The following is a 17700-nucleotide window of genomic DNA, read 5'->3' as shown; positions in this document are numbered from 1 at the left end:
AAGGGAGCACAAAGGTGAGAGCAGATATTTGACTGGGATGTAACATTGAGTCAAACAATTCAATCACAGGTATTTTATTGCTTCAGATCAGTGTCAGTGTTTGTATAGTACATTGTGAGGTACAGCACACATATATTGGCAGTGCAATGTCCCGAGTAGATACAAGAGCCAAGGCACATAGTTTTAGTATTTCTATAATCTAACTTTGACATTGGATAAGTGAAGGATGATTTTCTCATGATATCCTAAAAAAAACATACCATAAGTATTACCTGGAAACTAAGTCATCACAGCTTTTGTTTGCTATATTGCTTTTTTAACAGAACAGTATGAACACGCTAAAATAAGAAAACAGAACAGTATGTTTCTATTGGGCTGTTTGAAAGGCGCTATAGAAATTAAAGTTATTATGTGTTTTAAGGCATTACCGGTATGTCTGCTTGTCACAGTTACAGATTAGTCTCCAGCATTGTCATACAGTCACTGCATTGCTGTTTCTGTGATCTAACATTGATATGATAAGATCTGATTTACATCCCTCATGTTGTCTTGAAGCTGATGAGGTAGTCGGGGTAGGCGCCTGCATCACAGAACACTACATAGATGAACGGCTGCTGGGGGTTATCCACGGCACAGTCATACAGGCCAGCACTGGGTTTACTGGGGTCCAGGGGGTCCGGCTCCTTCATACCATCTCTCCCTTTACAGGGTTTACCCACCAGGACCTTGGCTCGGTACATGTACTTCAGCCCACTGGCATCTGGGTTGGAGTAGGCGTCCTGGCAGGAGTACCAAGTCTCTTTGGCAAAGTAGGTTCCTTCGCCATGCACAGTAGCTGAGAGAATAACCAAACATATTCAATTGAGTTCAATACAGTTAACACTACAGTAACAGCCGTGCCTATTTTACCTACTAGTAGAGCCGTCTTGGGGGGCCCTTTTCAGAATGTAAATCTGCTATTTACACACAGAGATCACTAGAGATCACTTCTTTTTTTTTTGCCTGCCTCCTACACAGAAAAACTGCAAAACAGCTTTATACTATCTTGAGCACTGTGAGCTGCAACGTTTGCAGGAAAAGCGCTATACAAATAAAAAGTTATTATAATATTATTATTATTATTATTATTATCTTATCCTGAAGTGATTTTGTAAAATGTAAGGATACTGGGTGGTAGAACGCACATATCTAGGAAAAGTCATGAAAGGAGGGTCCTGAAATTTGATTGCGTGCAAAGATACAGTTTTAAATTCAGGGAATTTAATAATTATAAAAGCAAAAAACATTGATTGGTTTGAAACGTTACAGTATTAGATTACGCTGAAGTACTCTGAATGAGTTACTGCATCTGAGAGTGCAGGAGCAGTGTTGCCACAGTTACTTAGAAAAAGTATTCTGATTACTGATTACTCCTTTAAAAAGTAATCTAGTTACTTTACTGATTACTTGATTTTAAAAGTAACTAAGTTAGATTACTAGTTACTTTTTTAGTTACTATTGGCAGCTGCCTAGGCACCCGCCCCCCCCCCCCCCGCAACATAAAAATGAAAACTGGTTTTGCCAAAACTCACTTTATTTGAACAGTAACTTAAATTACATAATTAAACTTTAAACAATAACTTAAAACAACAAAATAAAGAGTCTTTCTTTGCCTCACCCAACATAAATACTTGTTTTTAAACAATAAAATAAATATAATCTTTATTTAACAGTAACTAGCAAGGAGTGGTTTCACAAAACCTAAAACCTACCCTGACCATTCAGATATGATCCTAATATAATCCTAATCCTAAACTGGGTGAGTCTGAGTTTATCAATGATCAACATTTATGTTCTTGTCATCCTTTGCTGACACAAACTCAAAATAATCCTTATATTTCCAGCTATTTAACGCATATCTCTGTTCTCGCTCCATTGTGTAGGCTACGCTTCTGTTTACACTGTGCAATCAGCGTGGTGATACACGTGAGCGATTCTGCTGCAATCTCGCGATAGTCGAGAGCCGTTTTTTGCGGGCATGGCCTTCCATAGTAACCTCGTGTTGAAAACGTGAGCACTGACGTCACTCCCCAAGACGCGAGAAATGTTTGTTTACTATCGAACATTACAAAGAAATACTGCATTTAGCCTAAGTTATGAGGTAGTAACGCAATAGTAACGCACAGCCACTTGAATAAGTAACTTTAATCCGATTACTGATTTGGAAATAGTATCGCGTTAGAATACTCGTTACTGGGAAAAGTAATCAGATTAGAGTAACGCGTTACTTAGTATCGCGTTACCGGCATCACTGTGCAGGAGACAACATAGTTCCATACCATTCCTCCCACAGAAGCTTCTGTTGAAGCCATAGGTGTTGATCTTCTGGCAGATCTCAGGGGTGGTGCCGTGGTAAAGGTTCATCTCGTTCTTGTCTTTGGGATACTTCTTATCCAACGCCTGCTTCCTCACAGCATACCTCTGCCACTGGTCTTTGCTCTGAATCCTCTGGATCTATAGAGATAAAGCCAAGCCTTGTCAGTGGAACAAGCATCTCATTTCTTTGTTTAGAAACATGTTGGAAAAACTTAACGCTCTTGGTTTTATTTTCTTAACCTACAATCTCAAGACTGACCGTCACATATTTTATTAATAACTAACAATGTACTGTATTCCGGAAAGTTATTTTACCGTGACCACGTTAATTGTGGGAGGTGTGGGAGAGTTTGGGTGTTTGCAGGTTTTAACAAATTCCTTCTCAATGTTCTTGTACTCCATTGAAGTCGCGGCGAGAGCAACAATGTCCAGATCCCTGGAATCCATTCTGGTCCAGCTTGGTGGAAGCTGAATAACAGCTGAAAAAGTCCAGCAAAGAGACATTTAGCAATATATAGCAGTGTCCTTTGTTTGATAAGAGGGAAATTATCAAAAGTATTGAACTGTTTTGTCAAATTACTAAACAAATTATATCAACTAATGTTTACTGAAATACTATAAAGTGATGTCAAATAACATAAACATACAATACACCTCAAGAGTGTGAGTAGATCTCTCCATGATTGTACCTGTGTTAGAATCAGCCCGAATGGTTCTTTTGACCCTGGTGATGGTGCCTTTCTTATCCGTCTGCTGCATGTCCTTCACATCCACAGTATATGTCTCCCCCTGGTGGTTGTAGACGTAACTTTGCTGTTTCTTCCGGAATACCTCCTCCAGGTCGTAGCTGAGGCTGGAGTCCAGCTCTACCCAGGCCTCCCCCTGCCCCGTCTCCCAACGCACCACTTCCCTCAGCCTCGTCTCGTGGTCCTCCCGGCTCTCCCTGTCCCTCGCCGTCTGCAAGAAGCTTCTGATCTGGAGCTCGGTGGCTAACACGTCATCCCTCTTCCCTGAGATGGTCACCTTGTCCAGGGTGGCCACCAGGACACAGACTTGGTGTTTCTTGCATAGGGCCACGATGGCCTCCTTCTCTGCCTCCAGGAGCAAAGGGAAGTGGCTGGAGGTCAGGTCCTTGCTGGTGCACTCCTCAGACACCAGCTGGTCCAGGAGCTTCTTCACCTGGTCCAGGCTGGCGTCTGAGGAACCATACACCACAGCCTCCATGGTAGGGAAGGTCACGGCCGCTGTGGCACTGGCCAGACATAGGGGAGGTTTGGAGGGGGTGGCCTGAGTTGGTTTAGTAGGCCCGGGCTGAGTTGGGCTGGTTGTTCTGAAGTGTTTGGAAAGTTTTAAGAGTCCTGTGAGAGTGAATACAGCAGTGGTTAGGTATAGGCGATATGGATCGACAACTATCTTGTTTGTGGGTGAAGCTCTTAACAGCTCGTGAGCTTAGAATGATACGGTTCTATCTCCGTTTAGGGTAGTTCAGAGATATTGAGCGTCAAAGTTTTTACATTCCATTAGGTTTTGTGAGATGGAACCTTTGTATTTTATCAATTACTAACTCAAAAATGTAAACATTTGAAAAACAACACCACACAGGAATTAATAAACACCTAATGGATCAGATTATGTAAAAAACTAAATTTTGACAAAAATGGAGAACCTTCTAATTCTAACTAATTCTGAATAATTCTGGTTCTCCAGCTGCACAACCGCGGAGAGAAATGCGCTACAGAGAGTCGTGAGAACAGCCCAGAAGATCACCGGCGCCCCCCTCCCCTCTCTGGAAGAGCTGTACAACACACGCTGTCTCAGGAAGGCCTCCAAGATCTCCAGAGACCCAACCCACCCTGGGTATGAACACTTTGCCCGGCTGCCCTCGAAAAGGCGGTACAGGACCATGGCCGCAAGGACAAACAGACTGAAGCACAGCTTCTACCCCAGGGCCATCCAGGCCCTGAACACAGGTTCTGTGACCTAGGTTCTGGGCCCTGGACAGTCTGGACAGATTGATGGCAGCTGCTGGATTGAAAAAATCAGGTGTAGTGCTGAGGCACAAATGTGTACATTTCAAGCCTGCAAACTGCGACACTTTAAATGAATGTGCAATAACACTATGTGCAATATGACAACCCTAGTCGTCTTATCTGTACAGTATAGTATAGTGGATAGTGTACATAGCCTTTATTTATGTAAACCAGCTCCTTTCCCTTCTTGTTTCTTTTAGTTTTTTTTTTCTTTCCTAGCACCAGGGGAGCCACCCCTCCCAAATTTCATTGTTTGGTACCTGTACTATAGCAATGACAATAAAGACCATTCATTCATTCATTCATTCATTCATTCATTCATTCATTCATAACGTCACAAGCTGTTTGTAGTAGTAAGAGGAAACCTCCATAGACTAGAGTATGCTTTAGAGATTGAGATTGGGCTGCCCCCTCCATAGTTAAACTGTAGATTTGGGTTTAGGTGAATGAAATGAAAATGTTTTTAAGAAGCCCTATGATTAAACTGTAATGCATTATAGGTTGGTTTGTAGAATGACTGGTTGCAGAATGATCCCTTGTACATACCAGGCCTGGGGGTCACCTTCTTGTATTTCTTCAGGACTTCCTCAAAGTCCTTCATCATCTTGATTTGGAATATGACAATGTGAATAGCTGTAAGTGACGGCTTTTGGATGCTTATCATTAAGCTTTCTATCGCTGCCATCATTGCATTCCCCACCTGCACTGCCCCTAGGCTTCCAGCACCTGTTCATGAAACGAAAGGCAAAACACATTGCAGCTTTGATCTGAAATAAATATTTGTGTCTTTGGTGTCAAGTGTATCTGTTTCTCTAAATACATGCATGTCATCGACGTGGTATGCATGTCACTGTGGTATTTTCAAAAATGATTTTGCTTGTTAAGTTGGTGGGGGCCGAGGACAGGCTCATCTCCCTGTGCCTACTGTACCTGTTCCAAGCGCTGGGAAAGAGACAGACTGAATCTTCTTGTCTTCACACATCTGTAGGACTCGAAGCATGGAGCTGGTGATGTCCTTCTCCTTGGTCTGGCCCACCATGTGGATGATGTGTTTGGTGGGGAGATTCCCAGGTTTGGTGATGACAATGCCATCGTTGGGTTGTGTCCCTGGGGTTAGGCATACATGCAATAGCACAGGGGGGGTATAAATCTCGCAAGACTTATCAAAAATAAGCCTGGATTTTCCTTAAGCGATGTTGATGGAATACCCCCCAGGTAACGTCACAATAACACAAAATAACCCAACTTTCTTTTCAATGATCCCCTATTTACTGTGCCTGTGGGAATGGTCAAATTCCAGAGGACCATTTAAACTCTTACCCAGAGCTTTGCACTCGTCCACGACAGTCTGCCCAGCTGCTTTAAGGACGGCCCCTGACACACCTGCATTCACAGTGAACAACAATGTTATTCGGATTTCTCTACAGCAACGTTTTATTAACCAGAGGGATGCTCTACATGTCGTGTATGTTTACCAGGTTAGCTTACCAGAGTTGAGGTTGAGCGTAGTGTTGGTGCTACTGACGATGGCGTCTGTTTTCTCCTGGGTGATGTCACCACATAGCACCTTGATTTTCACCGTCCCAATCAATGCTTCAATGGCATTCGCTGGGTAAAGAAGGGTCACAGACGACAGAAGCAGTGTTAGTATCTAGATGTGTTTCAGGCAGGATGTCGACACTATGTGATGAACCGGAATTGGACTGACCTGTCTGACTGCTGGTGTCATCCTCTTCCTCATCACTGTCATCATCATCATCATCATCATCATCATCATCTTCACTAGTGTCTTCATCCTGGATTAGAGTACATGGGATGTGTTGTTAAAAATATTAGCAGTATTGTAGAACATTTTGACTGGTGGCATATTAGTGACCCCAAAATGAATAGTAATAGCATCATACTGTCCATCCACATCCAAGAGGTTTCTATGACAACATGAGTAGTGACATCATGCTGATCACATTTCAGCAGTAAGGGGAGGGCTGTTCATATATCATAATACATGCATGTTCATATGTTCACATTCATGTTTCCCAAAACATACCACGTGGCTTGATTTCCACTGGTTGAGTCCCTGCTGAAACTCCTGCAGGATGCCGTCCTGGTCAATGACCATACAGATCAGTTGAAGCACTGTGGAGGTTGACTGGGATAGATGGTCTTCGATGCCCTGGAGTATGGCCCCAACAGACTCAGTGCCTTTTAGACCACCGCCACCTGTTACACAAGAGGTAAGGAGTAGGGGTGGATCGACCAAATGTTATATTTTGTGATCGACCAAGATCCTTATCGATCAATTATCGATCGTCGATGCCCACCCCTAGTAAGGAGGTAACCCCGAGAGCTGTGGTTTCAGAAATGATCAAAGATAAGGACAATATTGAGTGAGGGGGTCGGCAGCATTCATTGCCTACCAGTGCCCACAGCAGGAAATGACACGGTGGTGATCTGTTTGTCTTCGCAGCACTGCAGCACCTTGGTCACCCGCAGCGTAGCGTCCGCAACAGAATGGGGCCCAAGCATGTGGATGATGAAGTCACACTGCAGGGCCCCGCCGCTGGTCACTGCTGGGTCATTTCCCTTCAGAGGGCCTTCGCACAAGGGACAACACACACACACACACACACACACACACACACACACAGGGTTAGATTGAAACACGCTAAAGTAAACAGCACAAACACAGTTATACTGAAACAAGACAGAGAGAGAGAGATGGTGATAGATAGATATAGCTAGATGGATAGAACAACAACCACAAAATAAAGTGACAATTGAATAATAGACTAAAATAAATAAAAAATACAAATATAAAGTAAAGATAGACTTAATAGACATCTGAAACCTTATACACAGTAGGATTTAACATCCTCCAGCCTGACTCTGACCACCCAGCTCAGACGACATGCACCATGGACTTAGACAGAGAAATATCTTATCATATGTACATCCCAGTTTAATAACAGTAGAACAATTATATACCGTTATATATATATAACCTTACGACATAATCTCTATGACAAATACACATTAGGTTAGACCCAGACTAAATGGTTATGACATACTCACCTAGAAAAAGACATTTCTAATAGACACACTCACCGACGCTTTGGCACTCCTGCTCGACAGCACTCCCAGCTGCTCTGAAGATAGCACCACTAACTCCTGAAAAAAAACACTTGTGATGTTCTAATGATTAAAACACTGAAACACACTTTTTTTTCTGTTACGCAGAATTCCATAGGTAGATACAGTGTACTGTAACTTCATTGAGAAAATACCTGTGATACAGTTTATGCTCCGAAAGAGGAAACAATCGTTGCTTAGGTGCTATGAGAGTGTGTGGGTACGGGGCACAATGTGTGACAGCAGCTGGTGAAGTTGGCAACCGACCAAATGTTCAGACTTTTATTCAGAAACATTTTATTATATTTATATTTATAGTTAACTAGGTAGTAGTGGGGAATATTCACTGAATCCATTGCATTGCAATATTTTGGCTTGACTAGCGGGTATGTCATTGACATTGTCATTGACATTTTTCTGAATAAAAGTCTGAACATTTTGATTGGTTGCCGACTTGTTCCCGCTTTAACCAGCTGCTGTCACATACAGACATAACATACAGACCTCCTTTTAAGTCGATCTGAGTGTTGGTGGTGTTCACAATGCCTCTCCCAGTCTCTAGAGTGATGTCACCTTTCCTCACTTCAATGCTGACACCATTGATCATGACTAGGGTAGCGGAAGGGCAAAAAAGCACACACTTAGCAAGTTGATATACTATTATATACTACTATGATCACTATTACACATTGTAAATCTTGAAATAAGACTTTTTGAGAGCAGCAAAGACAAATCAAACCTTGATTTGGGGGACAACTGGACAGAGTAGGCTTACTTGGAGATGCCTTTGCCTAAACAAATAAATAGATAAGTTCACACATATCCACTGAACATACAGTACAAACAGAAAGAGAGATACATTTAATTAGTTCAATATAGGTAATTAGTAATAGGTATATAATAATATACCTGCTTTGTCTGCTGTGGCCCCCGGTTCTTCTTGCTGAAATAATCCTGCATGGAGTCAAAGACCTTCTGCTCGAAAGCTACTATGAAGATGAATTTGATGCTAGATGATACTCTCTGTGAAGTATGGTTCTCAAGTCCTTTCAGTATGGCCTGGATGGAGTGTTTGGGCTCAATGCCACCTCGCCCTACAGCAAAACACAATAACAATGATGCCATTCAAGATGATTTTAATACAACTGTCATCTAATAATTTGAATTCTGGTTCAATGATCATCTTACGTAAATGAATTGATGAACAAAGAGTGAATTAAAAGACAACCAATGTTTTAACTCTGCGTCTCCCATGGCTGGATTAAAATCCTTGATCTCCCCGATACTTGTAAGGATAGGCTTATCCTGATGTAGATTAAACGGTCTCTGTATACCCTTCCAGACATTCAATGTCATTAAAGGTATTTCATTACAGCTGACCTGTATTTTACCTCCCTGGAATGGAATTGCGGCGTGTACTGATATTTCTGGGTTTTTTCATGTTGAGCCACCTGCTATTTGTGTTGTTTGTGTAACCAGACTGCTGTTGCTCGCAATTGAGCTGCCCAATAATACGGCTTTAGGTTGGGGAACCCCAGTCCACCTCTTTTCTTCAAGAGCTGCATAGTTCTATACAATACAACTGTTTTATTACCCATGAATATCTCTTTTGCATATCCCCCCATGAGATACACACACATAGTTTGTTACATACATGCATGCATGCATGCATACACACACACCCACACACACACCCACACACACACACACACATATACACACACACACACACACACACACACACACACACACACAGCACCATGCACAGGGTCCACCGCAGTTCAGTAATTGGGGGTTAAGTGCCTTGCTCAAGGACACATCGGGCAGTGGAAGTCACTTGCCATTGCCATCATTGTGGTCCTCTGTGGCTTAGTTGGTAGAGCATGGTGCTGATAATGCTTATGTTGTGGATTCCCACTGGGACCATATATACTGAAAAATGTATGCACTCACTGAATGTAAGTCACTTTGGATATAAGCGTGAGCTAATGGCATTATGCCAGCAACCCTCCAGTCACTGGCTCACATCCGGGTCACTCCCTCTCATGGGCACCAAGGATAGAACTTGCAACCTCATGGTTACTGGTCGGCCACTCTAACTGCAAGGCTACCAGCAGCCTTGATGGATTCCTGGTCGCTTACCTTGCAAGATGAACCTGGAAATGATATGGCCGATCAAGGAAATGTTCCTTGGTACAAAGGCAATTGTATCTGGGACAGCAATGGGTTACGTAAAAAAAAAAAGAAGTTTTGCTTTAGAAGTTCATATTGACCATCTTATTAATTTATTAAATTATTAATGTGTTAGAGAGTATACGGTGAACAGGTAGTAAATAATGTTCCTATTTTATGGTAATGTCCAAAACTGGACCATAACATGTTATAATGTCCAGACATGGTAATAACCCAAACTTAAAAAAAAAAAATTGGGACATCTATTATACAAACGTTTTTTCCGCATTGGGAATCACTCTAGTGAAATACCGCAATATTTAAAGACTTGAGATCTACAATCTATATGCTCCAAACTTTAATAGTTATGGCGAAAAAGATTTAGCTTCAAACAGCGCACCAATACACAGGACTGGTTCTTACAAAAGTTTATGCAACAGAGCTGATGACATACAGGCTTAAGCCCAATGCACACGGCCCCGATTTTGTCGCACCGCCGAATTCGATTCCATTGTTTTGAATGAGACAATGCACACGGCGTGCGATGCGAAATTATCGCATGACAACATTCGATTCTCCATTCACACCAATTGAAATAATTCAAAGAATTGAGAATCGAATGTTGTCGTGCGACAAAATCGCACGCCCGTGTGCATTGGGCTTTAGACTATAACAGTCAAGATGTAAAGAAAAATGGAAATCTACGCTATTAATAATAAACCCCAGGTATAATTAAAAGTGGATTTGTAGCAATAACCCAGTAGTTTATTTATTTATTTTACTTGGAAGTTTTGGTTTGAGATAAGTTTTTCTTATTCACAGTCACACTTCCACACGTAGTACTGACATACTATGGTAGTGGGTTTAGGTGCGGGAGATTGTCTCAGCGAGAGACAATGTGTTTTTGGGGTTTTGTTTGCGTCATTGTATTTTGTGTTAAAAATAAATAAATAATTATGTTGTCATCTTACCTGTGCCAATAGTGGGGATGGACACCGTGGCTGCTTTCTTACTCTCACACAGCTGAAGGGCCTTCTCTATAGAGGCAGTGATATCAGCAGCGGTCTTTGGTCCGACCATCTGAGCGATGTGTTTACATTTTAGGTTTCCACCACCAGTAAGCACTACACCATCAGCTTTCTGGGTACCTGTGGAAGCAAATTGCATTCAGAAGGGGTATATTTAAGATATTATGATAGATGGGGCAACAATGATATCATGTTAGTTGTATGACTTCTGAAAGTTGGATGACTTTATCTTTACTTTCTAGTTTTATGATACAACTTGGTCCTCTCAAACATATCCATACCCAGTGTTTTGCATTCGTCCACTACAGATTGCCCAGCTGCTTTCAGGATGGCTCCAGATACACCTGTCAAAGAGGTTGTGATAAGTTACACATATACAGTTCATCATTGAGGTTCACCACAAAAATGTCCATGCCCACATCCTGAGTGAATCAGACACTTACCAGAGTTCAGATTTAGATCACTGTTGTTAGAATTCACTATGACATCCACGGTCTCTTTGGTGATGTCTCCCTTCTTCAGGATCACAGAGACTCCCCCAATAGTTACTATTGACAAAGGAAAAGGTATTATACTGTACTTAAAAGTATAGCGATGCTAAAACACAGGTTATTATAGTGGAAAAATATAAACAATGGATTAATAGGTCCTTAGTGTTTTGTTTCTTATAAGGTTAACACAGTTCAACCATTAGTACATTTCATGATTTGAAATAACTGGAAGTCTTGCAGACTGGGGCTTTAAATTACCTTTGAGGTCTGACCCTGGTTTAGCCGGTGGTAGTGGAGGTGTATTAGGAGTGGCGTTTGTAGGAGGAGTGGTTGGTGCTGTCTTTGTCACTGTGGTTCGATGGTAACCCTGCTCATAAGGGAAGGAGGAGGTATAAACAGGAAGACTTGACCTAATTACAAAAAGTGCTGCACATTGCACAATGCACATTTCGTCTTCACAACAATTAATAGGTCTGACAATAATGTGAATCACGGACATAGTAAGGTGTATAATGTCTGACAACAAACATCTAGTTTAGCCAGTTTAGCCCGTTTAGCCTGACGTTGACCATAGGAATTACAGAAGGAGGTTACTTACCATTCCTTCAACGGCTGACTGGAATTCCTCCACAATCTTGGCATCGGAATCTATGACAAATATGTTCCTCAGGTGTTGACTGGTACCATCAGTATTCAAACCAAGGATTCCCTTGATAACTGCTTCACAGCTCTCTTTGGCTGGAAAACCAAAGGTGCCACACCCCAGAGTAGGCATCCCTATGGAGACACACTGTGTGTTGTCTGCTTTTATCAAACTCTGCTTGACTGCAGCCTGCAGGTAGAAAGTGTTCAGGGGGATGCAACTCTTACCCCACGTGGGGATCATTGCATAGATGAGGCTTTTGGCTCTGAGGGTGCCGGGGTTTGACAAGACCACATCTCCTGCCACTAAACTCTGTCTCTCTTTCTGGAATGTGGAAATCACATTTTTTATTTGAGGCCCTCCGAACTGAAGGAACTGCTGTGCGACTGGGTTATCAAAGGCAGTGCTGCTCAGTGGGCAAACCAGAGCATCTGAGGCATGTTGGGAGATGTTACCCTGAGCAACGGTTAAAGTGACAAGCCGATCTATATCGTAAGTGTGTTGCAGACAGTTAGCAGCCACTGGCAGTAAGTAAAGCTTACATTTCAAATCCTTGGCCTTAGCTTTCAAGGCCATGGCCACCTCGTTCTTCTCCAGGACTTTGGATTCCCCAGCTTTGGAGTATACATACCTCCCTGTTGTAATTGTACAGATACGTTTATTCACTGCATCTACAGCCTCTTTGATCTTATCACTGGCTGCTGTGACCTTCAGGCAGGGGGATCCTTGGGTTTGGCATGGCAGTATTGTACCGCCCAGGGCCTTGAGTTCTGGGTCCTCTGATAGGTCCATACAAGAGGCCACAAACTCTACTTCCTGGACTGATTTGAGAGACACATCTACTGTTTCTGGCTTCTTGTTGTCCAGGTAACCCTTTATCTTGCTCAACACATCTGCTACCACACTGGAGAATCCACATACTCCAATCTTTCCCCCTGATAGCGAGATGCTGACATTTTGACTGTTATGACTGGATTCAAGGTCGCCATTGAGTTTGGTGAAGAAATCCATCCAATGCTCCCCCTTGGTCACATTGGCTTGCTCTGCAGTGAGCTCAATGGCGTCCTCTTTAATGACCTCATGTAGTTTGTCTTCAGCTCTCTGGAGGTCGTCTTTCTTTGCTAGGATCTGGAGGGAGCCATCACCAAGGATGCATGTGGCTGATATGTGGTTCTGGTCAAAGTGGTCCCTTTTAAATTTCTTCAGGTCCAGAGACATCAAGAACCCCATCAGAAGCACTGATTTATCAAGTGTTTTGGCCTCAACATTTCCCTGGGTTTCTTTAATGACTCCTTCTGCTGTTTTCACCTTGTCCTTCAAGCCCTTCAGACACATGATAAAGCTTTCCTCGTCTTTGGAAAACCCCACGTCCACTAGTTTGCCAGAGACAAGGTCAGAGATGAAATCGAGCTCTTCTTTGGAAACCAGTGGGATTTTTCTCTCTATAGTGTCCCTCTGTGTCTCCAACTCATCATTGGCCTTCTTCACCATCTTCTCAATCTGCTCCACAATGGTCTTCACCTTGTCCAGCACCGCCACCACCACTATCTTGTCATTGCTACTCTTGTAGGAAATGCTGGCGTCAGATGAGCTGAGCCCAAGGCAATCGCTCTCTATTCTTACCCAAACCTCCATCTCTGCATCCAACTTGACCTCTTTGTATTTATTTAACAGGTCCATGGCCTCTCTCTTGGCCTTCCTCTCCCACGCTGGGCCCAGTCGCAGCATGCCCACAGACTCCTTCTCCATGTTCATCTCCAGGTCCATCTGAGGGGGATCCGTGGCCATGTTGAAGGAGACGCTCGCATGGACCTTGCAGAGTTGAGATGTGAACTCCTTCTTACGTGCCTCGTTGTGGCTGATGAAGCCCAGGAGCTCCGTGCTGAGAGGAAGGACCACGTTAGTGTTGATGGCTGGTAGAGGCAATGTCTGTCCTGTCAAAGCCTTCTGCAGGCTAGAGTAGAACAGCTGGGCAATGAGGTCCACCCCGCCGAAATTGTGCTTGTGTTCCGCCACATTATGTGCAACTGGAAAGAAGGGAACAGGGGACATCATTCACTAAAGAAAACAAGGGGTTAACATTATTCAAATAATGAATGATGAATGTGAATACAGAACTGTAGATAGATACAGTACTACAATTACCATAACAGCTAGAGGATAATGACATTTAAAATGGCCTACCATGACAGTCTTCAAAGGTGATGACAATGCTTTTGAACTTGGTGACCCAGATCATGGACTTGATGCCTCCCCCTCTGCTTCTTTTGCTGGAGAAGTACAGATTGAGGGAATCCTCATTGAGTTGGCCCATGTCCCCTTGAACGAGCACTGAGTCTGTCAGCTCCAAATGACAGGCCCTAATCTCCATCCCCTGGAATTTCTTGTAGGAGCATTTCTTCAGGAACGATTTTATATCTGTGTACATCAGAGGTTGATAAATAGAACGGAATGGAGCGGAGTTATGGAGAATAGAGTAGAATATAATAGAATAAAACACAATCAATAGTTGATCATCAAATAGAGTCATAGAGCTTCACATAAAGATTCCGATTTACTAAGGGCAAAAGGACAAGGAAAAGGCACTGAAACCTTTTGTAGAGTATCTGTGAACCCACCAATGTCTTGTTTGAAGGTGACCACTATACTGTCTCCATCATCCAGGGTCTCCCAGGCATGCTCTGCCCCCTGGGTACAGCTGTCAATGAACAGAGAGACAATGTTGCACCTGCAGCTCTCATAAAACCCAGTGAGGATGAAGCGTCTGGGGTCCATCTTCCCTGCCTCCATCACGTTTTCATTGTACACCACAACAGAGATTCCATACTTGTGATCCTTCTTTGCTAGGACTTTCTCTACATCTGAGAGGACATACACAAAGGCATGATGTGATGGCCAAGCAAAGTCAAAACATTAGCCCATAAACAGTCCGTATGACAACCAATATCATATCATCGGTTTAAAATCATAATTTAAAAAGGTAGCCTAAAGGCCAATGCACACAGCGTGCGATTTCTGTTGCGCGTCAACATTCCATTTTGAAGTTTGAATGGAAGTCTATGAGAACATCGCATCTCAACACACACGGCCCCGATTTTAATCGCACGGCGACAATTCGATTCGCCGTGCGATTAAAATCGGGGCCGTGTGTGTTGAGATGCGATGTTCTCATAGACTTCCATTCAAACTTCAAAATGGAATGTTGACGCGCAACAGAAATCGCACGCTGTGTGCATTGGCCTTTAGTTAGTGTTCCAGTAACCAGGAAGTGTTTCTTTATTACCACTATTCCCAGTTGTGAGATGAGTCATGCCAATTGATAGTCACATCAAGATGTAACCTCTGAACAATACATTACATAAGTAGGAACATAGATTACAGGAACATAGATTACATTTCTTGAACATGAATTCAAACTGTACCTGACTGATTGGACAGTTTGAGGATCCAGCTGCTTTTTCCATGTCTAGTCAGGTTGACTTCCTCCTCTGAGGAAAACCGTTCTAAATACAATTGAAGTATGTCTTTCTCTTCACAAGTAGAGCTGACAAGCAATGTGAGTGGGTCTGCATTTATATCCTCATCCTTCACTGGATCTAATGAAAAAACCAACATAATAATCATTATTAATTATTTTATATTGAAATTAATCGATTTAGACATACATTGTATACATTTCAACTTTACCTGTTGGATGTTCTGCGGCTGAATGCTGCATGACAAACAAATAAACATTAGATTGAATTTCATATAATCTAATAATGATGATACACTACTACTAATAATAATAATAATAAACCTGATATGGATATATTTGTGGGAAACAAATATTCACCTTTTTTCCAATGCTGAGTGCAGATTTCCCCAGGAGAGTTCGTTTTGCTAAATCTGGGCGAGGTGCTACAGGTGGTTTAACTGTCTTCAACCCCTTTGTCTCCACACACTCCTGGAGTTTCACTTGAAGGTCAATCAATCCAAAGGGTTTCTTTAAATCAACCTGGTGATTTCCTTTTGACAACACTTTCTGTAGACCTGGGAAAGGGATGACAGACAGACCACTAGATAATAAAGGTGTATCCTTTTTCACCACCCTCTGAAGAGCCTTACACTATATACAGAGTACAGACAGTGTATATTATATACAGTATATCTCAAAAGTGAGTACACCCTTTAGATGTTTGCAAATATTCTGTTATATCCTTTCAGGGGATAACACTATCTTAATGAAACTTTGATATAACTTAAAGTAGTCAGTGTGCTGCTTGAATAACACAGTATAGATTTATTGTCCATTGAAAATTACTCAGTACACAGCTGTTAATGTCTAAACAGCTGGCAACAAAAGTGAGTACACCCCATAGTGAACATGTCTAAATTGAGATATACTGTATACAGTATGTATAGGCCTATAGGCTTCAGATTATTACAATGTATTATATTACCTGCATCTTCCACGTAAACAAGCAAGGCCTTCCTCTTGTCTCCTGGGTAACTCTGTATTTGGGATATCTCTCCCCCAGACCGCCGTTTGTTCCTGAAGTACAAGTCCAGCTTGGCTCTGATCCGGTCCAGGTCGTCGGGGAGGCCCTCCAGAACCAGCGTGTGTTCACTCATCGTGTCTGAACCCAGTTAACTCGACATGAATTCGACCGATTCGAGTTCTATTGATAATAGGCTATGATCTATCTCCAAACACAGAGTCTGATTGAGATGAGATGATAGTTGATAGTTGATACCCCTCTCCAACAACACTCCTGCTGCAATGATTCCACAGCTAGAAGTTCCTACTTGACTCTGTTGTTTATTCCGTCTGTGAGTTTGGAAAATCCCTCCCTGTGCTGTGCACACTACTTTCACTTTTGATTCACTCCACCCATGTGACTTCTGAGAAAGCATGAACTGAAGTAATAAACAGACAAAAGGGTTCATTTCACGGTGGTTTGCCGTTCAGATTGGTCTGCATGCAATTGTTTGGACCGGGTGAGTTGACACGTAATAGTATTATAACATGATAAGATCGTCAATATTAAGCGGCGTGGTAAAGTTATTGACAATCGCAATTGTTTCACTTGTACCCAGGACACAGATCCATAATGGCTGAGTTGGTCGACGGTACAGCAGTGAATCGAATGGTAAGTCGTAACATATCGTTATTATATATGTTCACATTGACATGTTGTTAATAATCACCAGTTAGGCTATTTGCTTGTATGATTTGTTGTTGGACAACTTATGGAACGAGGAAACAGTTGCACAGTGTTGACTAATATAGTCGCTCACTGCTGTTCACTCAATTAACACTTCGTGACGTTAGAATTATATGGTTCTATCTCAATTTTTGTCAAAATTGAGTTTTTTTTACATAATCTGATCCATTAGGTGTTTATTAATGCCTGTGTGGTGTTATTTTTTTAAATGTTGACGTTTTTGAGTTAGTAATTAATAAAATACAAAGGTTCCATCTCACAAAACATAATGGAATGTAAAAACTTTGACGCTCAATATCTCTGAACTACCCTAAACGGAGATAGAACCTTATCATTCTAAACGGAGATAGAACCTTATCATTCTAAGCTCACGATCAGTCGGCCACTAGGTCTATGCTCGCATAATATGTATGGCTTTACCCTGTGATTGTTTAATCCTTCTTAGAAACAGCTGCTAAACGGACGTGAGAAAGATGAGGAACTTGCTGAGGCCAAGAGAGACCTGGAGGCATGGAAGGTATAGATAGATCTACTCATACACTGTCTGTTTGCCTGTTTATTGCTTGTCTTTGTATATGTCAACTTTTTTCCCACAATTGTTATAAAGTTGAAACTCGAGAAGGCAGAGGATAAAAAGTCAAGGCT

The 17700-nt window shown here is 42.2% G+C and overlaps 1 protein-coding gene and 1 long non-coding RNA gene across 2 annotated transcripts; one reads left to right on the top strand and one right to left on the bottom strand.

The window, feature by feature from the left end:
• Window positions 1-539: 539 nt before the first annotated feature.
• Window positions 540-16462, bottom strand: parp14rs3 (poly(ADP-ribose) polymerase family member 14-related sequence 3; the record flags this gene model as incomplete). The annotated part of the gene is made up of 25 exons (XM_080536968.1): window positions 540-835; window positions 2319-2493; window positions 2671-2834; window positions 3045-3713; window positions 4932-5111; window positions 5316-5492; window positions 5706-5768; window positions 5874-5993; window positions 6094-6132; window positions 6169-6181; window positions 6433-6605; window positions 6803-6979; window positions 7491-7553; window positions 8019-8123; window positions 8290-8305; window positions 8424-8608; window positions 10658-10834; window positions 10996-11058; window positions 11158-11262; window positions 11464-11572; window positions 11804-13875; window positions 14033-14266; window positions 14467-14709; window positions 15271-15336; window positions 16291-16462. 25 exons carry the CDS (start codon window positions 16460-16462, stop codon window positions 540-542), a joined length of 5856 nt encoding a protein of 1951 aa, XP_080393094.1.
• Window positions 16463-16723: 261 nt separating this feature from the next.
• LOC308161980 lies at window positions 16724-17700 on the top strand. The gene is made up of 4 exons (XR_013937569.1): window positions 16724-16828; window positions 16928-16980; window positions 17501-17572; window positions 17663-17700. It is a non-coding gene; the product is annotated as an uncharacterized lncRNA (long non-coding RNA).

Source organism: Nansenia antarctica (assembly GCF_963989245.1).
Source record: "Nansenia antarctica genome assembly, chromosome: 7".
Lineage (NCBI taxonomy): Eukaryota > Metazoa > Chordata > Actinopteri > Argentiniformes > Microstomatidae > Nansenia > Nansenia antarctica.
The sequence above is the reverse complement of the archived record's forward strand: the minus strand, read 5'-3'. Positions and strand labels throughout refer to the sequence as shown.